The sequence below is a fragment of the Malaclemys terrapin genome, chromosome 9 (genome assembly GCF_027887155.1).
Source record: "Malaclemys terrapin pileata isolate rMalTer1 chromosome 9, rMalTer1.hap1, whole genome shotgun sequence".
Classification (NCBI taxonomy): domain Eukaryota; kingdom Metazoa; phylum Chordata; order Testudines; family Emydidae; genus Malaclemys; species Malaclemys terrapin.
In genome coordinates this window covers 24,248,594-24,273,761 of record NC_071513.1, presented here as the reverse complement: position 1 = coordinate 24,273,761, position 25,168 = coordinate 24,248,594, and the positions used below count along the sequence as shown (strand labels likewise).

At 53.1% G+C, this 25,168-nt stretch overlaps 1 protein-coding gene across 5 annotated transcripts in view; it reads right to left on the bottom strand.

Annotated features, from left to right (window-relative positions):
* STARD8 (StAR related lipid transfer domain containing 8) overlaps positions 1-25,168 on the bottom strand; it is a 126,367-nt gene that overhangs the window by 12,556 nt on the left and 88,643 nt on the right. For all 5 annotated transcript variants that reach the window (XM_054039442.1, XM_054039441.1, XM_054039445.1 and 2 more), the window contains 4 exons: positions 25,059-25,130; positions 20,268-20,349; positions 13,095-13,158; positions 1,861-3,230 (listed from right to left, as the gene is read on the bottom strand). In XM_054039442.1, coding sequence (XP_053895417.1) covers positions 1,861-3,230; positions 13,095-13,158; positions 20,268-20,349; positions 25,059-25,130 — 1,588 coding nt within the window. The remainder of the gene's footprint in view (positions 1-1,860; positions 3,231-13,094; positions 13,159-20,267; positions 20,350-25,058; positions 25,131-25,168) is intronic.

Sequence of the window (25,168 nt, the reverse complement as noted above, 5' to 3'; positions counted from 1 at the left end):
TGACACAAACACCCCAAGCCAATGCTTTCTTTCGGCAGAACGAAAGGCAATCGAACCCCCTGACTGACTCGCTGTAGGGAGCTTGATGGTGAGCTCTGACCCTGCTGAATTTTCCCAAGTCCATGTTGTTCTCATAGGCCCCTGGACATCCACCAATGCACTGGGGTAAATCTCCAAGCAGAGGGGGTTACTTTCCCTGCTGACTTGAATGGATCTAAATCCCCACACATCAACCACCTACCAGCAGAGGAGTTACCCGCCACTATCTAAATGTGCAGGCGGCAGTTAACTTAGGGCAACCGGGAAGCTGAGCAGATGTCAGAGCTTTTCAGAGGGACCTTCATACCAGACAAACTACCCCACTCGAGCATGTTTAACAGCAAATCCATGGACAGTAACTGCCTGGTTTCATAACTAATAATTTTAAGTCAAAGTGGCAAAGCACGTCCGGGGTGTGTGTGGAACTGGGTCTGTGTGACACAACTGAAATATGCCCATATTAAGGTTCCCTTCAAACTGGCAGCAACAAAGGGTAGATGAGCATCCAGGTCCTTCTGAATGCTCTTGGTGCTTGCTTCAGGCCACTGGAGGGCACCAGAGACTCAAGCTGTGTTCACCGGCTGCCCTTAGGCACCCAAACTAAGTCTCACACAGTGCAGGGGGTCCTGGAGCAACTGATTCTGAACAGGGTCTTCATTCGTTCCAGGCTGGCTCAGTCCCAGTGAAAACAATAGCATACGCAGATGGCACAGTCACCGTGTCTGTCACCTACACCAACGCCAGCCTGCCTGCCTCGGGAACCAATATCACAGTGACATTCCCTCCTCTCCCGAGTGCTAGTGGCCCAGCAGCAGGGCCATCCCCAGAGATTGTAGTGCCCCATGCAGCCCCCCAGCAAGGGGGGGGAGCCTGGCCCCAGGCCTCCGAGGGGGGATGCGTCCCAGGCCGTTGGGAAGCAGGAGCAGCCAGTGCAGGAAGGCAGCAGGGGTTGGGCCCGCCCGCCCCGACCCCAGCCTGTTTCACTCTGCTTCCCCGGCTTCCAGGCTTGGGGGGAGAGAACTGTCCCCCAGCACTCACAGGAGGCGCGGCTGTGAGCTGGCGGGCTGGAACAGGCTGGGGCCAGGTCGCTCTACTTCCCGCCGCTCAATGAGTGCAGGGCGGGCCCGACCCCTGCTGCAGTCCCCCAGGATGCATAGCTAAGGGGACAGGGTTTGGGGGGGAAGCGGCGGAGTGTGGGCAGGGCTGGGGCAGGGGCTGAGGGGAAGGGGAAGAGGCAGCTTTCCTGGGCCCCGCTGTGCACAGCCCAAGAGGGGCCAGCTCAGCCGTCCGGGGGATCGGGCTGGCCGCTGTAGCTGGATGCAGCATGCAGCTGCGTAGAGCACCAGGAAATTTGGGACAATTTGGTGCCCCAAATTTCCTGGTGCCCTATGCAGCTGTGTAGTTTGCGTATGGGTAGGGATGGCCCTGCCCAGCAGAGCTGTGCAATAAGCAAATGCCAGGGTTTATCCAGGAGACGATGTTAGATCTAGGGCAAAAGGGTGTCCCAGAAGAAGTAGAGCCCCTCACACTGTTCTCTAGTGGCCTCTCATGATTGATCTACATACAAGCAACACTGAGGATTTGGACGGGGGGAGACTGGAATGCAAACCACCAGCAGAGGCCTGCGAGCACCCTTCCAAAGGAAAAGCCTGGTGGCGCACTAGGGGCCAGCTGATAGTGCCTGTGGAAAGTCAGCCCCAAGACTAAGCTCTCCACCTGCCACGCACATGCTATTAAAGGGACGCTGAGCTGCCAGGGACAGGAGTGTTTGAGGGGAGTCGTGCCTAGACCTTAGCTCAGCGACGTGTCCAACCCACTTACCTGCAAGGTCTGGTGAGGGACGCTCCCACACCTGAATCCCTGCGCTCTCTCATCTCGATCTCCTCCGCCTCATTCAAGGAGTTGCCCGTGCTGTCGAAGTCGCTGGCAGAGGTGCCCACGTCGGACATGGACTGCTCTTCCAAGTTCAGGTTGGAGGGGAAGGTGGGCTCCCCTCCTGAGTCAGTCTCCTCCTCCCCTTCCCCCTCTCCCTCCTCATCCAGGTCGGGGCTGAGTGCCTTAGACCAGAGCTCCACCTTCCGCTGCAGCCCCCAGACATCCTGCAAGATGTCATCGAGGTTTTTGTAGCTCACCTCCCCATCCATGCTGAAGAAATCTTCGCTGCTGCCAAACTCGGGCACGTTGTCGTACACACTCGCCCGGCTGCCCACAGAGCTGCAGGAGCCCCGCCTCTGCCGGCACGCAAAGCCCCGTGGCGAGGAGTCGCCCATGCTGCTGCTGCTGCCACCCACTCCACACCCCGAAAGTCCCACCGCTTTGTTCCCAGCTTTCCAGTGGGCCAAAGGGCTGCCATCGAGAGGACACAAGCTTTCGATGGAGAGAGATTTGGGGAAAGTCCCCGGCTTGTGGTCCCCAGGGAGGTGGATCAGGCAGTCGCCCTTGTACACGGGCCGCTGGTGCAGTTCTCCAGCAGCCCAGCTGGTGCTATTTTTCAGGACCGTTTCATAGTCCTCCAGATAGACCGCACCGCGTCTCAGTTCAGAGCCCGGCTTCCTCTCGCCCCAGTTTGGCACGCGATTAGTCCTATATCCCACTGAGAGAAAGTGTTTGTTGCCATGGAAAGAGGAGGACATTCCTCTTTTGGGGGAGGTGGTCATGCCAGCAGTAAGGTCCCCATTACTCTTCGCAGAGTCCCACCCTGGTTTGGTCGCTGTCCCGCCACTAGTGGCATCCTTTGCTTTGGAGTCAGATTTCTCTTTGTCCTTCCTTCGGAAAGACTCGATCCTTTTTAGGAAGCTGCGGGACCTCCGCTTCTTGGACTTGTCCTTAGAACTCGCACTCTGGTTTGGGGATTGGTTAATCGCGGAGTGGTCACTCAAGCTCTGGCTGGATTTGGTGATGTTTGGAGAGTCCTGGCTGGGTGACACATCAGGCGGGATGGCCACAATGCCAACTGTGCCACCAGTGCTGCCTGTGCTGATATTGCTGTGGAGCGAAGTGGCTTCCAGATTGGCACTGGGGTCTGTAAGGATGCTCTCACGACTGGATGTCTGCCGCATGGTGGAGTTCAGCACCTCTGGACTGTGGGAGAGGAAGTCGACAGAGCCAATTCTGGACCACCTTTTGCTGTCCCTCTGGAAGGCCCATCGGTCGCTAATGGCACAAAGATCTTCCTCCTCTGAGTCTTCATTCTAAACCAAGAATGGGGATCACAGAATAAGACACGATCAGCTGGATCACCCAGTCAGACCACCCTCTCCCTGAGTTTTGCATGGCTACTCACACCCACCAACCACAGCTAGGGTAGGAGAATTTACAGTTGCATAACACATCTTCTCTTGATGGGGTCATGTGCTACGTACAATACACTTTAAGAGACCCAACAAGCACACCCCAGCTTCTATGAAAAGCAATTGCATAGGAGAGAGATAAAAGATCCATTAAGTCTCAGTCTGTCCATTCTCTGGGGGCTAGCGCAGGGTTGTTCTCTACAGTGTGTTCCTGAGGGCTCTGTCCATGCTAGTTCTAAATGTTTCATATGGTGGATCCAACCCGTTCACAGGGTTACGAAGCAGGGGGAAAACACCATCCCATGCAAACAGACTCCAGAATTTGTAATAGCGTCCTGACGCTCTGCCTGTCTCTCTCCTGCCAGGACAGTGGCGCACTGGAGAAGCAGCCCAGCAGAAGCACACTGTACTGTTGTCCATTAGAAAGCACTGTCACTGCCATGCAGCCAATCCCAGAGCCTTTAGACTTAGAACAGAGGGTTCCTTGCCACACAATGGAAGGAGTTCTACAAAGAACAGACTGCTCCACTGTAACTGAATCAAAGCGGGAGGGGACAGATGGAAGCTATTGCTTTCTAGATACACTTGCTGGTATGAAAAGAATTTCTGGGGTCTCAGGTCAGGTGCTGGGACAGAATGGCTCATGGCCTTGCCGAGCCAACATACGAATCAGAGATCAGGTGAAGCTTGTCTTCTGGTGTCCCCAGGAGTTGTTACAGAATCTAAGCTTTCACTTCAAACATTTAAACCTCTGTTAGACCTGCAAATTATATTAAAAAAAAAAAATCCTGATGTGAATGGATGCAGCTGGGCTGACTTACTGTAGCTGAATTAAAGGGCCCTTTGCTATAGACCGAGGGGGGGGGGGGAGAACACCCAGCAAAACTGTGAACTTCCCCACACTCATCTAAATAGGGTGTTAACTCTGAGATCCAATGATGACAGCTTAAATATTAATCATTGTCAACCATTTCACTGCTGATCCTTTTATCAGAAACATCCCACTACTATGAGGCTAAAGGTGGGGGCTGGATGGAGGGCTGGTTTTCAATACAGCAGCACCTCCCTAAATACAAACAAAGGGGAATTTGGAGCAAGATGTGCACATAAATAGCAGCTTCCATTCCTTTAATACCAACTTTAGTACATCACACACACGAGATCCATTATTTATCATTTATTAGGGAAATTCAGAGGCCACGAAGTTTCCTGCTAGCAGGACCAGAAGACTTTATTGTTCCCTATCTAAAACCAGGATATTCAACTTCCTGTTATGGATTCTAGGTAGTGTTGTCCAACACAGAGGTTCTCAAACTGGGGTTCACACCCCCTGGAGGAGGCAGAATGTACTCGGGGGGGGGGGGGGGGGGCATGAGAAGTCACTCTGCCTTCAGAGCTGGGCGGCTGGAGAGTGGTGGCTACGGACTACGCAGCCAGTTCTGAAGATAGCGCCACCGTCAGCAGCAGTGGAGAAGTAACGATGGCAATGCCATGCCATGCCACCCTTATTCTGCGCTGCTATTGTCAGCGGTACTGCCTTCGGAGCTGGGCATCAAGACAGCAGCCGCTGCTGTCGGCTCTGCCTTCAGAGTTGGGCAGCCATATGTGTACTTGTGTGGCAGGAGCAGCAGGGAGAGGGGTCACAAACTACTACAGACACAAAGAAGGGAAGCGCGATCAAATAAGTTTGAGATCCACTGGTCCAAGAAGCATTTCCTGTAGTACGGAGCACTATCATTAGAACCACCACCAGAAAGCACTCAAAACGTCATGTGCATATATCCCCACACTGTAGTGGCCAAGCACATAACGTACGCTACAGTAGGAAAATTAAAGCAATTTATTGTAAGACCTGGTCCAAAAATAGGGGGAAAATGGGCCAAAATATTGTAACTGTTTCCTATCAAAAGTCAAGATTTACAAAAATATTTACCAAAACTGTGAACAGTTCTAGTTGAGTGGTAAAGAACGGTTACTTACCTTCTGTAACTGTTGTTCTTCGAGATGTGTTGTTCACGTCCATTACACATTAGGTGTGCGCGCGCCGCGTGCACGGACGTCGGAAACTTTTTCCCTTAGCGGCTCCCGTCGGGCCGGCGGGGCCCCCACCTTCCCGCCAGAGCGGCGCCCCGCTCCAGGGTATATATATCCCTGCCGACCCGACCCCTCCGGTTCCTTCTTGCCGGAGACTCCGACAGAGGGGAAGGAGGGTGGGAAGTGTAATGGACGTGAACAACACATCTCGAAGAACAACAGTTACAGAAGGTAAGTAACCGTTCTTTCTTCTTCGAGTGATTGTTCACGTCCATTACACATTAGGTGATTCCCAAGCTTACCATTGGAGGTGGGTAGGAGTCAAGGTACAACTGACTGTAACACAGCCCGGCCGACCATCGCGTCCTCTCTGGTCTGATGATGGATCGCGTAATGGGCTGTGAACGTGTGTATGGACGACCAGGTGGCTGCCTTACAGATCTCCTGGATCGGGACCTGCGCCAAGTAGGCCATTGAGGACGCTTGGGCTCTAGTCGAATGGGCCCGGATAACCGGGGTCGGAACATTGGCGAGCTCATAACAAGTGCGTATGCAATGCACAATCCATGCCGACAAGCGCTGTGTCGAGATAGGCAAGCCTTTCATACGTTCCGCAATCGCAATGAACAGCTGGGGTGTTCTGCGGAACGACCTGGTCCGCTCCAGGTAAAATGCCAACGCCCTTCAGACATCTAGGGTATGTAGGCTGCGGTGGTGAGGATCCGTATGGGGTTTTGGGAAAAACACCGGGAGGCAAATGTCTTGCCCCATGTGAAACTGTGACACCACCTTTGGGAGGAATTTGGGGTGCGGCCTAAGTTGCACCTTATCTTTATGGAACACCGTATAGGGTGGTTCCGACGAGAGGGCCCTCAATTCCGATACCCTTCTGGCCGACGTGATGGCCACGAGAAACGCCACCTTCCACGAGAGGTGCGTGAGGGAGCAAGTGGCCAGGGGCTCAAAGGGAGGACTCATGAGTCTATTTAGGACTAGGTTCAGAGACCACGTCGGAACCGGCGGGCGTGAGTAGGGAAACACCCTTTCCAGCCCCTTGAGGAATCGGGCCACTGTGGGGTTGGAGAATACTGACACTCCCAACTCTCCCGGATGGAAAGCCGAAATAGCGGCTAAGTGAACTCTAATAGAGGCGGGCGCAAGCCCTTGGTTCTTGAGGTGCAGTAAATAGTCCAAGATGGACGGAACCGAGGCCTGTAAAGGCCGTATGCGTTGAGGCTCACACCAGTGGGAGAACCTTTTCCACTTCGCCAGGTATGTTGCCCTTGTAGAGGGCTTCCTACTATTAAGGAGGATTTGCTGAACCTGGTGGGAGCACCTGTGTTCTGCATCGTTCAGCCAGAGAGATGCCATGCCGTGAGATGAAGCGAAGACAGGTTTGGGTGGAGTAGGCGACCTTTGTCTTGCGTGACTAGGTCGCGATGGAGGGGAAGGGTGATTGGATCGGCTACGGACAGTTCCAGCAGGGACGTGAACCAATGCTGGCGAGGCCAGGCTGGGGCAATAAGTATGATCGTTGCCCTGTCCCTGCGGGTCTTGAGAAGAACCTTGTGTATAAGTGGAAATGGAGGGAAGGCATATTTTAGGCTCCCTCCCCATGGGATCATGAAAGCATCCGCTAATGATCCCGGGCTGAGGTTCTGGAACGAGCAGAACTGAGGGCATTGGCTGTTGTCCCTGGTGGCGAATAGATCCACCCGGGGAAACCCCCACTTCCGGAAGATCGAATGCAGGACGTCTCCTCTCAGTGTCCATTCGTGCATTCGATAGGATCGGCTGAGGCGGTCTGCTAAGCCGTTCTGAATTCCCGGAAGATACGTCGCGATGAGGTGTATCGCATGGGCTATACAGAAGTTCCATAACTGGAGTGCCTCGCGACAGAGGGGAGAAGACCGGGACCCGCCCTGCTTGTTTATATAGAACATGGCGGTAGTGTTGTCCGTCAGGACTGCCACGCTGTGACCTTTTAGGAAGGCGTGGAAGGTCTGGCAGGCGAGGCGAACCGCTCTTAGCTCCTTCAGATTGATGTGAAGCAGCTTGTCCTCTCCGGACCACAGCCCTTGGGTCCGCAGTTCCCCCAGGTGCGCCCCCCAGCCCATGTCTGATGCGTCTGTCACTAACGTCAGAGTGGGTTGTGGGGCAGCAAAGGGGATCCCTTCGCACACCTGCTGGCGATCGAGCCACCAGCGTAGTGAGCTGAGCACCTGGTTCGGGATCGTGACTACTTGATCCAATGGGTCTCTGTTGGGGCGATGCGTGTGGGCGAACCACAACTGTAAAGGCCGGAGTCTCAGCCGGGCATGTCTGACCACGTGCGTGCAGGCTGCCATATGCCCCAGAAGCTGCATGCAACACCTTGCCGTTGTCGTGGGAAATTTTTGGACCGAGCTTACGGCTCCGTGAATTGACATGAACCGTGCCTCTGGTAAACTCGCTCGCGTGGTTACCGAGTCCAGGGTAGCACCTATAAAGTCCAGCCTTTGTGTGGGGACTAACGTGGATTTGGGCACGTTGACCCGGAGGCCGAGCTTGTCGAACGTCTGCAAGGCCAGCGTCACGTGAGATCGGACCTCGGCCTCCGACCTGCCCGCGAGTAGCCAATCGTCCAGGTACGGGAACACACGCATCCTTCTTTTCCGAAGGAAGGCTGCTACCACGGACATGCACTTTGTAAACACCCGTGGAGCTGACGCCAGGCCGAAGGGCAGGACAGTAAATTGGAAATGGCGCTGTCCGACGACGAAGCGCAGAAAACGCCTGTGGGCCAGATTGATTGCGATGTGAAAATAGGCATCTTTCATATCGAGGGCAGCATACCAATCCCCCGGATCCAGGGATGGGATAATAGTTCCAAGGGAGACCATACGGAAGCGCGCTTTGATCAGAAACTTGTTTAGATCGCGCAGGTCCAAGATAGGACGGAGGCCTCCTTTCGCCTTGGGGATCAGGAAGTATCTGGAATAGAATCCTTTTCCCCTTAGGTCCAGAGGGACCTCTTCTACTGCTCCTGCAGCGAGAAGGGTCTGTACCTCCTGTATGAGGAGTTGCTCGTGAGAAGGGTCCCTGAAGAGGGACGGGGAAGGGGGATGGTAGGGAGGGGGCAAGGAAAACTGGAGGGTATAGCCCGCCTTCACTGTGCGCAGGACCCAGCGGTCCGATGTTATGCGCGACCAGGCCCGGTAGAATTGGGACAGACGGTCCTTGAACCCCAAAGGAGGATCCGGTATATGAAGTGGTACGCTGTCCTCGGGCGTAGCTTCAAAAGCCTGGTTTATTTCCCGGCTGCGGCTTGCCCTGGCCGTGATTCTGGCCCTGGTTAGGCGTATTGTTACGTCTCCGCCTGTTATCCCTGCCTCGACGGCGGTAAGGCTCGTGTCGGGGCCGAGGGTGGAAATGCCTTTGCGGCGGCTGGGGTTTGAAGGGCTTACGCTGCGTTACCGGCGTGTGCATACCCAACGACTTAAGGGTCGCTCGTGAGTCCTTAAGGCTATGTAGCCTGGCGTCCGTCTGGTCGGAAAACAAGCCCGAACCTTCAAACGGGAGGTCCTGCAGAGTGGTCTGCACCTCCGGCGGGAGACCTGAAGCCTGCAACCACGCCGAACGCCTCATCACGACTCCCGACGCGATTGTTCTAGCCACAGCGTCGGCTGAGTCCAGTGCGGCCTGTAAGGAGGTCTTGGCCACTGCCATTCCCTCGTCCACCAGGGCCGTGAACTCCGGGTGCGCGTCCGGTGGGAGGGAGTCCTTGAACTTGGCGACTGATGCCCAAGAGTTAAAATTATGCCTGTTTAGAATCGCCTGCTGATTGGCGATCCTCAGTTGCAGGCCCCCCGATGAATAGACCTTCCTCCCGAATAGGTCCAATCTCTTAGCTTCCTTGTCCTTGGGGGCAGGAGCTTGCTGGCCATGTCGCTCCCTTTCGTTGACCGCCGAGACCACCAGCGAACAGGGGGACGGGTGTAGAAAGAGGAAGTCAAACCCTTTAGATGGGGCGAAGTATTTCCTCTCCACTCCCCTTGCAGTTGGCGCACTGGAGGCCGGTGTTTGCCACACCGTCTTATAGTTGGACTGTACTGTCCGTATAATCGGGAGAGCGACTCTGGAGGGGCCCTCTGGGCTCAGGATATCGACCATGGGGTCGTCCTGCTCTATGGTCTCCTCCGCTTGCAAGCCCAGATTGAGGGCTACCCGGCGAAGCAGGTCTTGGTGTGCCCGATGGTCAATCGGGGGAGGGCCGGACACCAGTGTGCCCGCTACCGCCTCATCTGGCGAGGAGGAAGAGGTCGGGGCCTTCTGCCCATCCTCATTGTCCTGCAATCCGGCATCAGCCAATTGCTCCTCTGCGGCCTGACCCGCCGCGTGGGATTGGGACGGTACCGTACTCGGTGCCGAGTCCACTCCTTCCCGCTCCGGTGGTCTAGAGACTGTTGCCTCCCTATACGATGGCGGACGGTGCCGCGGGGAGCGGGATCGGTACCGGAATGGCCCGGATCTCGAGGCTCCCGCTGGGGGCTCTTGTTGGTGGTAGGCCCAGGGTGTCCAGAATGGCCATTGGCCCGGCTGGCCCCATTGTGACTGACCGTAGTCCCTGCTGGCTTGTGACCTACGGGCATAGCCGCCGTATCGGTCCGAGTCAGTCCCCGAGACCACGGACGGTGACCTGGAAGGCCACGGTGGGGCCGTGGGACGGTGCCGGTCCGGTCTTGGGGAGTAGCGCCTCCGCGACCAGGACCTGGAATGGCGCCTCGTCGACCTGGACCCGGAACGGTACCGGTGATCGCGGGGCCGGGAACGGCTACGGCTAGTCGGCCTCGGGTAACGAGCCGCCGATGCTTCGCGGTGCCGACTCGTGCTCGGTTGCTGAGTCGGTGCCGGCCGTTTGTTGAAGCCCGACTGCTGCGGTGCTTCTTGCGCCGAGGGCAACCGGGAGTCCACCGAGGCGGAGCTCGACCGGGACCGGTCCCTGGAACGGTGCCGAGACGGCGACCGTGGTGGGCGCACCATCGCCGGCTTGCCTCTGCGCGGCAGCATAGGCGGGGCGCCTTCAGCGCGTACCAGGGCCTCGACGGACAAGGCAATGAGGTCCTTAGCTGCCTCAAACGTGTCCGGAGTGGAGGGCTGTTCCACCAGTTCCTCCAGCCCTGCGTCCTCGCTCGACGCGCTCATCCCGGGGCTCGACGGGCCCTTCGGCGCCGGAGCCACTACCGGGGTCCGTGATGAGGCCGTGTCGGCCTTAGGGGCACTCGAGGCCTTTACCGGTGCCGCCTTCTTGTGCGGGGAGCGACCTCGGGCCTTAGGTTGGCCCTTCACCTTTGCCGGCGAAGACGATCGGCGTCGTGCACTTCCCCGCTGGGTCGGTGCCACGGTCTTCGGGTGACCCGCCGGCGCCGGTTCCCGCACTGAAGCCGGGGCGCTCCGCACGGAGGCAGATGGTGCCGTCGAAGTGGAGGGCTGTAACGCCGTCTCCATGAGCAGCTGCTTAAGGCGAGAGTCCCTCTCTTTTTTAGTTCTGGGCTTAAAGGCCTTGCAGATTTTGCAGCGCTCCTTCTGGTGAGCCTCCCCCAGGCAACGAAGACACGAAGCGTGGGGGTCGCTCAAAGGCATAGGCCTGCGGCACGTGGCACAGGCCTTAAACCCCTGGGCGTGTGGCATACCCCACCGCCCGGGGCCGGTGCCGGGGCTGAACAAACAACCCCAGCAGGAAACTTAAGTACTCTAATGAGCTGTTAACTACTGGTTAAACACTACACAACTAACTGATAACTGCTAGATAACTCTAATGTGCTAAGGGACACTCTCAGACGAGAGACAGAGTTGTTCCAACGCCGCCACGGACGGTAAGAAGGAACTGGAGGGGTCGGGTCGGCAGGGATATATATACCCTGGAGCAGGGCGCCGCTCTGGCGGGAAGGTGGGGGCCCCGCCGGCCCGACGGGAGCCGCTAAGGGAAAAAGTTTCCGACGTCCGTGCACGCGGCGCGCGCACACCTAATGTGTAATGGACGTGAACAATCACTCGAAGAAGAACAATAGCTCCCCAGCAACCACGATGCTTTAGTGGTGAGGTGGGGTATGTTCGGAGTTAACAGTAGCAACGCCTTCTGAAGAGGGAATGCAAGGGCAATTAGCTACCAAAACCTGTACTGGGATTAGAATTTTGGAGACAGCTGTGACATTTCTCCCAGCCCACATACTGATTTCTTGGTCTGGTCAGTCACGCAACATTTTTACTAATTCCCATTAGATTTATCCCCAATCTCCCTCTATCTATGGCATTTCTATTTTTAATGCAGCTACCTCACTGCCTCTGCACTCAGTGAAGCTAGTGCAAACAGCTTGAAGCTATCCACTCGGCCCTGGCCCCCTTTCCACCTTCATTTTCTTTCTCTTGTTTGTGTTCTGCAGAACCAGAGATCCGGACACTGGAACAATGTTCCAAAACCATGACCTCTTCCTGCAATTCTGCAGGACAGGTGAGGACCTTTGGCACTAAGGTGCGGAGCCTGCAGCTGCCACAGAGTGCAGGTGGGAATGGAAAATATGAAACCACAATAAACAATGTTTTAAGAGAAGCATTTTATTGTCTGAGACACATGGGTAAGTTTTATCCCCCACTGAGGGAAAACTCCCCTCTGGGGTTATGTTTCCTCACTGATCCATTCTGCCAGACATTTGCTCAGGGAAATCCCCTTCTAGTTCACGTTTAACTGCATGGCACTGCATTGTGGCTGGCCTGGAAGCAGCTGCAACCAGACCCTACTAATGGTTACCATATGAGATATCTGCAGTAAGTCTCCTGGTGATGGGAGCTCACCTCAAATCAGGGGCCTAAGTTCGAATGTGGATGAGCTCGTGCAACGGGCTTGCTGCAGCAGCTTCTCCAATGGTCTGAATGGTTACAATATGGATCTCATAATGGTTACACTGAAACATGACAAATGGGAACACAAAACTGGCCATGGACAAGTACAGGCATTCAGCAGAACAAACCAACAAACAAAGGAGGGGGGAGGGAAAAGAAAAAAAAAATCAGGGTTCTTCCCCTGTGAAATCCTCCATCTGGTATCAGGAGCGGGATGACAAAAATAGATATTAATATATGGGAAGCAAAAGCAATGCTGGCAGGACCCCAGATAGCACAGTTTAAAAAACCAGCCAGAGCCTCATGTCCCTGGAGATCTGCTAGAGCAGGGTTCTCAAACACCCTCCAAGAGTGCACCTGAACTTACTGGAGAGATTGTCTTCTTGTCGACACCCCCTCTGCATTCCCTGGACTCCACCCCCCCCCCCCCTTCACAATCACAGAACATCCTCATGGAAACTACAGCAATTGCTTATGTAGAAATAGATCATTCGGAAAGAATCTGTAACAGATTTTTTCGGTGTAATTTTGCAGCTGAAACGAGGAGTCTCAGCACAGTATGACAAATCACAGAGCACACACTGACACAAGCCTTCCACCTCAACCCTGCAGCATGCAAGCAGGGATTCTAGATCGCTGTGCTCCTTCTTTATTCGGAGCCAAGCGGAAAGACCCATGACCCAGGACAGAGCAGGGGAAGGCATCTGATCCAGGAACGATACTTTTCTACGTGAAAGAGCAGTGTTGGAATTATTCGTTTTTAAACGCAGGCTCATTGTCCCATCCGTGCGCATGTGTTTCCCCCACAATGCACCGTGGCCTTGTTTATACCCTTGAAACCTCGCCACTCACCTGTTTACGCTGAAAGTGGACTTCCAGCTTCATAGAGGCACATGCGTTCAGTGTCATCAGCCTCCTGCAAACAAACAAGAGACGCTTTTGTCTGGTTTGGCTTTCGGCTTTTGCTGCTGCACTTTGTTTTTTTCTCAAGGGCCCGTGTGGCGGCATTGTCACCTGTCACCAAACAGCTGGGGAGCAAGCGTATGTATGGAGCTTGGACAGGCCCAAGATCATTTCCAGCCGAGTGCACATTCCCCGGCTGCAGTGCTTAATTTGTGCCAGGGCTTAGCCCCGGCACCTCCAGGCTCGGCAGCTCACAGCCCCGGCCCCTCTGGCCTTGCTGCATCAGTTATGAATGTAAAAAAACTGCGTGCAGCTCTTCTGGTTACACTTCAGCTTACTAGCCCTGTGGCCGGCATCAGATTCAGCACCCACAGCTCCACACATCCACCACTGCCACCCACTGTACATTGCACCCCTTCCCGTGGCTGACTCTCGCGTGGATTCGGATTGCTTTTTACGTCCCATATTTGATTTGGTACCGGAAGCCACTTCCTACCCTTCCCGAAGTTTGTTTCTTACCCTTCCCATGGCTACATGTTAACCCCATTCACTGCTGCTGCAATGTGACTGGGCCTCCAGAGAACGTCAGGCTAGCCCAGGCACCTCCAGTCGTGCTGGAGGGAGTGGGGAGGGGGAGAAATGCATTTACTGGAAATACCCAATACTTCACTGTGGCACTGAAGGGGTTACGCATCTTAAATACAAAATACAAAACACAAATACAAATACAGCCCTTTCCCCACAAGATAAAACAAATCCATCCTGTAACAGTCAGAAGAGCCCCTCTCCAACAGCGCCACCAAGCCCTGACATCACACTGATTTTCAGATGACAAAGGAGAGGATTTAGAAATAGGAACCCTATAAATACCTCTAGGTCATTGCGCGGGGGTGTGTGTGGGTGAGTCAGTGGCTCTCTGGGTTTAGCACCCAGGCCATTTGCATCTCCAGAGGCCTCAAATCTTCAGTCCACACTTGAACATGTGTTTAGCCGGCAGGCAATCTTTTCTCTTCTGCTCCAGAGGAATCCAGGAGTGGAATAACAGGGGTACTGTCGAGCAGGATTAGGGTGCACTGGTTGTGCTTTTGGGAGCGGGTCAGGTACGGCACAGAATGCTGCAGACTAACAGGGAAGTGCCTTGGTGTGCAGAAGTGAAGGCTGCAGGTTGGAATTGAAATGCAAGGGAATAACTGGAATAGCAGCAAATGCTGCAGATTAGGGTGAAGGTGCATCAGCAGAGGTGGGCAGGCCCAGCTTGGAAGCCACAGGTCAGGAATGAGATGAATTGTGAGGGCTTCAGAACACAAGACTAAATAAAATGTGCGATGTTGCAGGCCAGGACTTGAGTGAATTGGCAGTTTCCCCACTCCAGCCTTGGACTACAAAGGAGAGCCTGCAGAACATCAGCACGGTGGTGTTTTGGCAGAATTGCACAGCGGAAGCTGAACTGCTCTTGGCCACATCGCATTGGGCTCTGTCCAGCAATGTGACTTCACCATCCCTTCAGCACTGCTTTCTGAGTGGATACAGCATGATTCATCCCAGTTACTGCTCGATCTGTTTGCTCCGCCCCCGTGGTGACCTCATGATGGGATTCCCTCTAGGGCACCCAGGTAGTTTTCACTATTTCCAAGATTGCTGGGCACATTCCTATAAACCTGAGAAGAGCTACAAATCTGCCAGCATCATTTAATGGCTGGGAGCCTATCTGCTCACACTGGAGTTGAAAGGCTAAACTCGGCGGTTGGTCTGCAAGAACTGCTAATCTCCAGGTCCAGAAGTGACTTATGTCTGCGTCTGTGAGCGTGGGAGCTAATCGTAGTGAGAGACTGGAGTATACACTGCGGTTTGTCAGCTCATGCTATATGACTGCAGGAAACAGACTTAAATACAACAAAGGGCAGCTCATTGAAAAGCGATATAGAAATCCAGACAGCCTCTCTCCATGCACAGAAACAAGTTGCTAGTGTGAACGAGAATGAGAGAGTAAGAACCCATCACGGCTGGCCTCTTGTAGGTGCCTTAGCAGTGAGGCCATGAAGGCTGGGTCTCTCTGCTGGAGCTGGTTCCTTCACAGCAGTGGGGGGAGCTGGCTCGTCACTGCCCTGGCGTACCTGCTCAGATGATAAACAGAGGACTCCAGCCTGCAGGGCTGCAAACCCAACGCCTTTCACCAGCAAAGAATTCTCAGAAAAATAATCTTTGATTTAAAAAGCAAGGGGAAGGAAGTGGCAGCAGGTGGTGAAAGGAAACAGGAATGAACTGCGTCCCCTCACAGGGCATTTAAGAAATGCTCTGAGGAGGGGGAGGGAAGAAGCTGGCTGGTTTGGGCTCAGTCTCTGCTCTGAGCATGAGACACATGACCTGCTTGCCTGTTATTAACTTGTTCAGAGCAGTCGACTAAACTGCTTTGACACTTAGCTGACAGCAGATTAAGCCTCACTCCCTTTTCCCATTGTTTAGATTCCGGGCAATTTAATAACAGTTTCCCCAGGAAGCTAATAATATAATGGGCAGTGTACAAGCAGGGAGGTAGAGAGAAAAGCCACCAGGTGGGATGGCAAATCCTCGGCCTTAATTTAATTAAATCTCGGCCGGCCTCTATTGAGGGCACCCATTCCCTCTGCATTTTCAAGCACCCTGAGAAGAAGGCAGGTGTCTATAAAGCACAATGTGGGGGAGATTCCCAGAATTCCCTTGGGGAGGTGGTTAGCCACCCAGTACTGACGGGCATTAAAGTAGGGTTACCATACGTCCGGTTTTTCCCGGACATGTCCGGCTTTTCGGTAATCAAACCCCCGTCCGGGGGGAATTGCCAAAAAGCTGAACATGTCTGGGAAAAATACCGTCCGGGCACTTCCTCTCCCGCGGCTGCTCTGATCCTCCCCTGACTCAGACTTCGGCTCTGTTTAAGAGCCAAGCTGCCCGAGCTAGCGCTACCGGCTTCGGGCAGACCCCGTGCCTCCGGACCCCGATCCGCCGGCCGGGCACTTCCCTTCCTGGGCTCCAGCTGCTCTGCTCCGGCGGCGCAGGGTCCGGAGGCAAGGGGGCTGCCCGAAGCCAGTAGCGCTGGCTCGGGCAGCTCAGCTCTTAAACAGAGCCGAAGAGTCAGGGGAGGAGCAGAGCAGCTGGGAGCCCGGCCGGGGGCGCGCCTGGCCGGGGGCGCAGGGTCCGGAGGCATGGGGGCTGCCCGAAGCCCAAGCGCTACCGGCCTCGCGGTTTGCCGGGCAGCCTCCAGACCCTGCGCCCCTGGCTGGGCGCTTCCCCTCCTGGGCTCCAGCTGTGCTGGGGAAGTGCCGGCTGGGGGCGCAGGGTCTGGAGGCTGCCCAGCAAACCGTGAAGCCGGTAGCGCTTGGGCAGCCCTTTTCGCGCGGCTGGGAGGGAGGAGGGGGAATTAGGGCGGGGACTTTGGGGAAGGGGCGGAGTTGGGGTGGGACCGGGGGTGGGAAAGGGGCGGGGCCAGGGCCCGTGGAGTGTCCTCTTTTTTATTTTTTAAATATGGTAACCCTAATTAAAGGGATATAGTTTCAAAGGGGCTTCCTGAACTGGTCCCACAAAAAAAGTTATGAACAAGCCAATTTACACACACGAGTGCAGGTTTGCACATGGAAATGGGGGGACATATGTAACATAATCGGAGGGATTTGAAGGGGGTTACACATGCAAGTTCTGCAGGCACAATGGAGGGGCACCTTCAAACATCTGACACTGCAAGAAACGCAGGCTATTCAGCAAAGAAACATGAAGTGACTCTGCCAAATTCACAGAGGGAATCAGAGCTGGGATTAGAACTCAGGAGTCCCTGGTTCCCGTTGCTGAGCTGAGACCACTGGACATTGCACTCCAGGGGTATCTGGACTAGAGTTTGTGGTCCTGCTTTAACTCTGCCAATTAACACGAGTTAATTAGCACCTTTGTCACTGCTAATGTGCACACTACACAAAGGTTCCAGGACACAAGGGCTATGTCCTCAGGGCCAAGAGAGGTATGTTTTTACAGCAAGGTAACTTACCCGTATCAGCTATTAGCGACCTCACTGTAAAATCCTGGGGGAAACAAGGCTCTGTTGTTTTTACCACCAGCTAGCAATCACGGGCGGGTGGCCTAGCGCTGATTTCGCCTAGCTATCTCGTGGTAAAAACTACAGAGCCTTGTCTCAACTAGGATTTGACAAGGGGGTAGCGAACAGTCATTAGTTACCCTGCTGTAAAAAAACCCCACCATTTCTGCCGGGAAGATAAAGCCAGTCAAAAGTTTGTGGTTTCCCCTAGGGCTCAAACTCATATTCAGCTGACAGTTCCAAGAGCTGGTTAAGACTGGAGTGACCATTCACAGAGGTTTTCATAAACTGGGCAGAAAATCTGAGATGCAGGATGCTGAGGGACTGAGACAGAGCCTGTGTTCATAAGAATATAATGAGGAGGAAGATTTTCTACAACTGCCCTTCCGGGGCAGGGGCAAAGGGATCGAGTGGGCACTTGGAAGCACAAGAAGTGGTTTGATCCAGCACTGGCAGCTGCAATGCCCGACGCGCGCCTGGCCTGCCACCCATCTGGAAATAAGTCAAACAGCCTTTCACTTTGTCCCTTGCTGGCTGGAGAAGAAAGTTCAAAAGCAAAGGGATTAAATTCATGAACTTTTGGCAGAAGGAAGTTGAAAGAGAGGGAGAGCAGGAGGGAGAACATGTGTGTACGGGATTTCATTTTCTTGGAAGAGCCATTTAATTTCCTTTTCTGACCTTCTAATCAGCTAAATGCTGCATGTGGCCACCTTGCGTACCCCAGAGATTACTGGATGGCTTTGGAAAGCTGGCTCCAGGCATGCCTGTCCAAAAGCCACGGTCTACTCATGCCACCCACTGCACGCTCTCTTCCCAAAGGGGTTGGCAATGATGCAGGCTCCACTATGTAAAGCGATCACCTGAGCAGGCAGAAATGACCTGTTCCAGGTTACCGGAGCGAAACAACTCCAGAAACAACTCAAGCCACCTGAATGCTAAGCCACAAGTGGAAACAAAGAAACATAAAAGCTCTGACAGGGATGGACTATCACCCAGGAACTTCAAAACCTTCATACAACCTTCACTGCCCCAGCAAGGAGAAGTAGCTCTGAACCACCCCCAGGAATCACAACATTACAGCAGCCTCATTTTGGTAAAAGCCCTAGCAGAGATGTTTCCATTGCTCCTGTGAGCGAGAAGGGCACTTACTATAGTAAATATCTACCCAACCTCTCAGCTGGAGGGTCACTGCAGGGACTTAGCTGTGGAGAGGAGTATGGGAACCCAAAACATGGGAGCTAAATATCCTGGATCATTCACAGTCTCGGACTGGACTAGGCATTTATAGTCACAAACCACAGGGATCTGACAGCCCCTCTCTATTAAGTATCCCCCTTTGGTCATGACAGTGGTATTAATAGTGTCCACCATAGGGACCAGGCCACCTCCTCTTCCAAAAAATATATGTACAGAATCTAGTGGTGCTCTTTTCAACCCTGCTGGTATAAAGAGAGAATGTGTTTTGGGGCAAAGGACTCCGTAGTTTCTCCTCCCATGCATTTGGGATGACTATGTTAATCACGTAAACTGTACTGACACTTCCAGACAATCACTTCTTCAAAAGGAAATCCTTACTCAGAGCAACCAGACAACTGTTTATTCCACGAAAGAAAATTAATCTACAAGTATAGAACTCAGGAGAGACATATTGGACCAATTTCTGTTGGTGAGAGAGACAAGCTTCAAGCCACACAGAGCTCTTCTTCAGGTCTGGGAAAGGAATTCACAGCCCACAGTAAAATGCAAGGTGCGGCAGATTATACGCTAAACTAAGAATCAACTGCAGAGAATCATCTACTACCACAGAACAAACACACCACTACAGGATCCAACTCCTCACAAACCACTGTAAGGGATAGCTGACCGTCTAATATTCATGTCGCACCTTTTATTTTTCAAAAGCTCAGTAAATCACTCATTGAGCGTTTTCTTTTATTTACATGTGACAGGCACAAGTCACCCAAGTGAAATTCTGCTCACAGATGGCGTTTCTGGCATAAGCAGCCCCATCGTGAATTCAGTCTAAGCAGAACAACAAGAAACAAAATCCTTGCTCTGAAGCCTGGAGAGAGGATTTTCAAATACTCTTCAATTGTTAGAGAAGTGACAAAGCACCATCAGTATAACATAGATTAGAACAATGGAAAGCACTTCATTTCTTTCTGGATCCCATATGCACAGGGAGAACTACGTAGAAGCTAATGGTAAAAGAGTAGAGAATGGGCAGATGGTTCAGCACAGAACAAGTCCCTCCTTGAACCTTTGCCCATTTTCACATCCCAACCCAAGTGGAATCTTCTAGAAAAGTCTGAGATCTTTGGTTAACTTCTGTGCCCACCCTTATCTTTCACCTCAACGGACTTGGTGTAATTTCTGCTCCTCTCTGCACATCTGGGCAGAATGGGAAAGATCGGGGGCTACAAGTCCTTATGAGTGAGTGCTCCTCGTACTCCCTGGCCAATTCCCAAGTCCCATAAAGTCCAGCTAAAACTGAGAGACATGGCCCAATTCTGAGATGCTCACCCCAACCACATCCTTTTGGGATGGACAGTCGATGGCCAGACTTTCTGCACGTAACACCTGCTTCACTTGGAAACACAGCCACAAGGGACTGGGATTGCTCAGGCAAAAAGTTAAAACACGGACAAACACACAAGATAAATCTAGAAAGGGGATTTTTTGGAAGATGTGTCTACTGTTCAAGAGCTCGGGGTGTGTGTAAATAATACAATACTTGGCTCTAGCACCTTCCATCCAAGGAGCTCAAAGCATGTTACGCCTGCATGAGTAAAGCATCCCATCACCCTGTTGTACAAATGGAGAAAGTGAGGCTGAAAGAGACAGAGTGACTACAGCAAGTTAGTGTCAGAGACCTAGGTCCCCTGAGCCCCACTAGCCTGTGCTGTCTCTAATCTAGGTTACCCCTTTCCCGGGGGATCTCAGAAGGCTCTCAGAGGATTAGCCCTGGGGCTGGCACAACACAGCACAGGGCAGCAGAGAGAGGGGGTCCCATGGTTTCTCCATTCTTTGCAGAGGTTAGTTTGGTTTGTGGGAAGCTTTACCTGCAGAGGGATTTGAGGGAATCCTGGTCCAGAAAGCTGTGGTCTTTCTTCACAGACGTGATGTCAATAGGGAACAGCGAGTCTGAGGGGGAGAAGAGGAAGAGGAGAATTACAGTCACAAGTTGAGTCAGCAGCTCTACCAGGAGACAAAGTGGGCCTATGGGGGTGGGGAGGGAAAGGCGGTGTGGTGTGACCTGGAGAAGGGAAGAGCAGGGAGGAAAATGGGAGAGCCATAGAAGGAAGGAGGGTAGGAAGCTTCTGAACCCCAGCCATGAAGACTGTAAGCAATAGGTAAAAGATACGATTAACGCTCGGGCAGTGCATCTGCATGCCACGTGGAGCAGCTTCACCATAGGACAACCTCCGGACACTTCCGGGATGATGGAGCGGGAGGGAGAAGCAACATTATCCTTCCCAGAAGGTAGCGAGCACTATATCACTGCTCTACGAACAGTCCCGAAATGTCAAGGGGAAGCTCCCGAGGGGCAGGGCTCAAGGGTCGCACTCCAACAGCGCAGGAAGGAGGCTGGCCAGACATTCCCCACTGAAGGGACAACTTGCGGCTTCACATTTGGCAGCTCCTGTAGGCAGCCAGAGAAGGAAAAAGGGGGAGAGACCCGGAGGTGGAAGAGGGGAGACTCAGTGGTGCCTAGCTGCCATGGTGATGGGCACCGGAGAAATGCAGAGATGAAAAGGATGAGTTAGACAGTGGAGATGGGCGGAGGGGGAGAAACAAAGCACACAGAAAATGGGAGGGCAGCACCAGGGATATAAACCAAAGCGCGCTAAGAAATGTAAACCCCGTTACTCAGCAGCAGCCTATCTCACCTGCTTGTTCTCAGACAGACAGTTTCCTCCCTGCAGGGTAAATACTCCATGGTTAAATGACCCTGGCATGTGCTGATTGGAGCCGAGCGCGCCTCCTGGGGAAACACTTTCCATTTTTTTAAACTGTCCCATCCGATTGCATTGACAGATCAGCCTATTCACAAACACACACCCAGCCTGCACTCAATGCCCCGCACAGCCCGCACGGGTAAGCACCTCTCTCCCACACCTTGCCACATCCGGACCGCAGGCTGCAGTGACACCCACGGGAGTGGAGAGTGCTAGCACTGCAGAGGGTAAACCTTTTCCCGCACAGGGGCCGACTTCCCCTTTGGCACTTGGCCAGCTTTCTGAAAGTACCTGAAGGAGGAAAGCAGAGAGGAGAAGAGGTCACCAGGAAAGGGGGAGGAGAATTATTATTTCCCTCTTCAGACAGACACGTCGTGCTCAATTTGTTCGGCCCACATGTTCCTGAATGCTTAGGTTTTCATTAAAAGCTTTAAATTAGCAGGTACATGGTATGTGTAAGAGCACAGGTAACTGACCCCCTCCCCAGTGGCTACCCAAGGGAGGAAGCTGCAAAACAGTGAGTTATTCGACCTCAGGGCAGGAATCATTGATGCTCCTGAACTAGTTTCAGACAGTGATGATAACCACAACACTATGCGCGTCTCTCTCCTCTCCCAGGCGAGGATCTCTCATTGCTTGACCAATGGGAGCTATAATGATCCCTGTTAAGTGACTTGCCCAGGGTCCCACAGTATATCAGTGGCGGAGCTGGAGACAGAAGTCCAAACACCTGACTCCCTCTAACTGTTCGATCACACTCTTTCTCGAGCATGCAGAATAAGAACAATCTTACTAAAGGTACCTGCCTCTGGAGCACCACTGTCAGGGGTGGGGGAGACATGGATCTGGACTCATGCCGTTTTTTGGAGTGTGGCAGCATCCCAAAAATCATCTGTTAAGCCTCTGAGCCCACTACCAAACAACCCGCTTTTGGAGCCAAGCATGAGTGGATCAGACGGCAGAGTTGCACTCTCTGAAAATCCACTGCTCCCAACGTTTCCAATGCTCCAAATCTAGACCCAACCCAAACAATAAGGCCCCTGTTTTCTGGAGAAGAAGCCAGTTGTTTTACATCCAGTGGCCATGGCAGTGATGCGACATATCAGGGCTTCCTCTGCAGCCCGCGAGCATGGACGGGCCCCCAGCTGAGAGTGGCTGCTTTGAACCTCTTTCATCGGCATTCAAAACACCCACAGCTTTGGCTCAAAAGACAAATTCACATCTGCACCCACAGGAAGGAAAAGAGGAGAGCAGTGAGAAGGGCCAGGGTAGGGAGACTTCATAGCAGTGCTGCAAACTCTCTCAGGCAGACACTCTCCCTCTGCTAACTCAAGCAAGTGGTCTGGAATGTGCACAGCAGCACGGCTGCTCCGGGACCTCACTCAGCCTCCCCCAGACCTGACTCAAAAGTCATGAGTCAAGTCTCGGAGGATAGAGACGTTAGCTGGCATCCGGGCAGGGGCTGGGGAAGGAGTGAAGCTAGCACATGCTTAGGATAGTCATGTCTTTAAACACAGCTATCACTAGCATCCATCTATCATAGGGTTTTCCATAATGCACATCATTACTGTAGTATCTACAAGCCTTCCAGGTAGATTAGATCTGCATATCAAGGTCCTTAGTAAACCGCATGGAATTTTCTGCTCCTTTCCCTCTTCTAGGGAGCTCTGCTGGGGACATACATATATACTTTTTACTCTATTAACGAGGGCAAAAGCCTGGTTGTAACTGAAGCCGTCCAGTGCAGGTTGCAACACAGGGATGAACGGAATGCTGAGTCCACAGGAAGCAGGAAGCAGTAGAGAGAGAAGAAAGCAGAGAGAAGCTGCAGAAGGCTTTGTTAGACCAGCACTGAGTTTGGACTGTTTCTTGACAGACTCCAGTGTCTAGAACCCAATTCTTGTCTCCCTGAGCATGAGCTGTCATCAGCCCACGGGCAATCAGATCTGGGCCTAGATTCCAGAAATCTGGTCAGTCTTTACACTTGGATGCACGTAGAGGTCACCCCTAAAATAGAAACTGGAAACAAAGAGGAAACTGGAAACTGTAAAGCTATCAGCAAGGAGGGAATATCTTGCTTTGTGTGCTTATGTTGCTGGGAGGGGGCACGTGGAAGTGTCCCAGCTGAACAATAGCTGGCTTTGCACATTGCCTGGAGGCCAGGCTTCCAGCTATTGTTTTAGCCTCCTCCTTCCTCAGGCTAAGCTGAGCCAAAGCTATGATTTTTCAGCCTCCATGGGGACCACTGGCCTTCACCGTGTATTTGAAGTAAACGAAGCTGGGTCCAGAAACACACTCTGCAAGGGTTAATTTGCAGATGGGGTTTGTGAGCCCTGGTCTACACTACAAACGTATGTCTGTATAACTATGTTGCTCAGGGATATGTAAAACCCTCACCCCAGAGCGACGTAGTTCTACCGACCGAACTCCTGGTGTAGACAGTGCTATGTGACAGGAGAGCTTCTCCCATCCACGTAGTTACTGCCTCTCAGGGAGGTGGATTAACTACGCTGACGGGAGCAGCTCTCCCTTTGGCATAGGTAGCGTCTTCCCTAAGCGCTACAGTGGCACAGCTGCACCAGTGGAGCTGCATCACTGCCACACTGTATGTGTAGACAAGCCCTGAGAAACACACAACACATGAGAAAGTCAGCTGGATTCATTCAGCCACCTCTCCTAAAACATCCTTCCTTGTGAGGTCCCAGAAGAGAGAAATGCAGCTCCCAGCACAGAGGTGCTATACTCAGGGCGCGCACAAACCTGGCTCCTGCATACTGAGTGGGGGGATGGCATTTGCCAGCAAAGACAGTTAAACAGAGTGAGAAAGAAATGTTCATTCCCACTCCGGTGCCATGGCCAGTTCAGCTGTACATGCATCACCACCTCCAGCAAGAGCTTATTAAAATACCTGCCAGCACTGTCATCTATGCAAACCCATCTCCCCCCGCTGGCTGGTCAGGCATCCTGGGAACATTCTAGTGGTGCTGCCTGAAGGGCAGAGGTTTAGGAATGCAGAAAGGCCGATAAGAAGACTAGTTCTCCGGGCCTCTATCAAGTCGGAAGGCTTAAAGCTGTACCATATAATCAAAAATTAGCAAACTGCCCCCTCCATCTCTTCCTCTTCCCCAGTATTTCAGGCTGGCTCCAGTGCTCTGAGAACTTCCCCTGCAGTCACCATCTGCAGCTAGTTAAGACAGACAGACAGACACACACACACACCAGGTATTTCTGGGTCATCCAAACTGGAAAGAATAGGGGAGGCCTGGAATGACTAGCCCCATGGTCTGAGCATACTATACCATCCGGTCTACTCCCCATCCCAGGCTCCAGCTAGCCAAGACCCTAAGCACAGCTGCCAGGGACACTGTTGTCATTGATCAGAGCACAAAATCAGACACTCACTACCACAGTGACAACAAAAACATAGCAGCCACTGCTCGGGTAGCAGCCTGCAGCCATCCCTGATCACATAGGAAGAAGGCTGCTGTTCAGACACGTCTCCGGACTTGAACAACCAACTACACTCAGCCTCACACTGCAGAACCCATCCTGATGTGGTACAGGATGATCTTCTGGATATTCTCTCATTTTCCCTCTCTTTCCATCCATCCAAGGCTGACGATACCGGGAGCTCATCAACACTGCTTCAAGCACTGGCCCGACGGTGCTGGGGGTCGTCTCTCCTCCTGGGAGTTAAGTGCCGTCTCACAGGCTCTCTCAGCTCTTGGGTAACAGCTCAGGACTAGAACCCCAAACTGGTGGGTGGTGGGACCTGCATCCTTTCTACACATGGTGCAGTGCTGTTTTCAAAGGCATGCTCTTAGAGAAATGAGAGTACTACCTCTCCCCCCAGTGCTCCCCCAACCCAGAGAATGCGAGAGAGGGGACACTTACCTTCATAAAGTTGTGCATACTGAGGAAATCCTGCTGCACGCAGCCAGTCACAAGCTTTCTTGGCCTCGACTTCTGAAACAAAAGCAAATGAACTAGTTTGAGGATCTCAA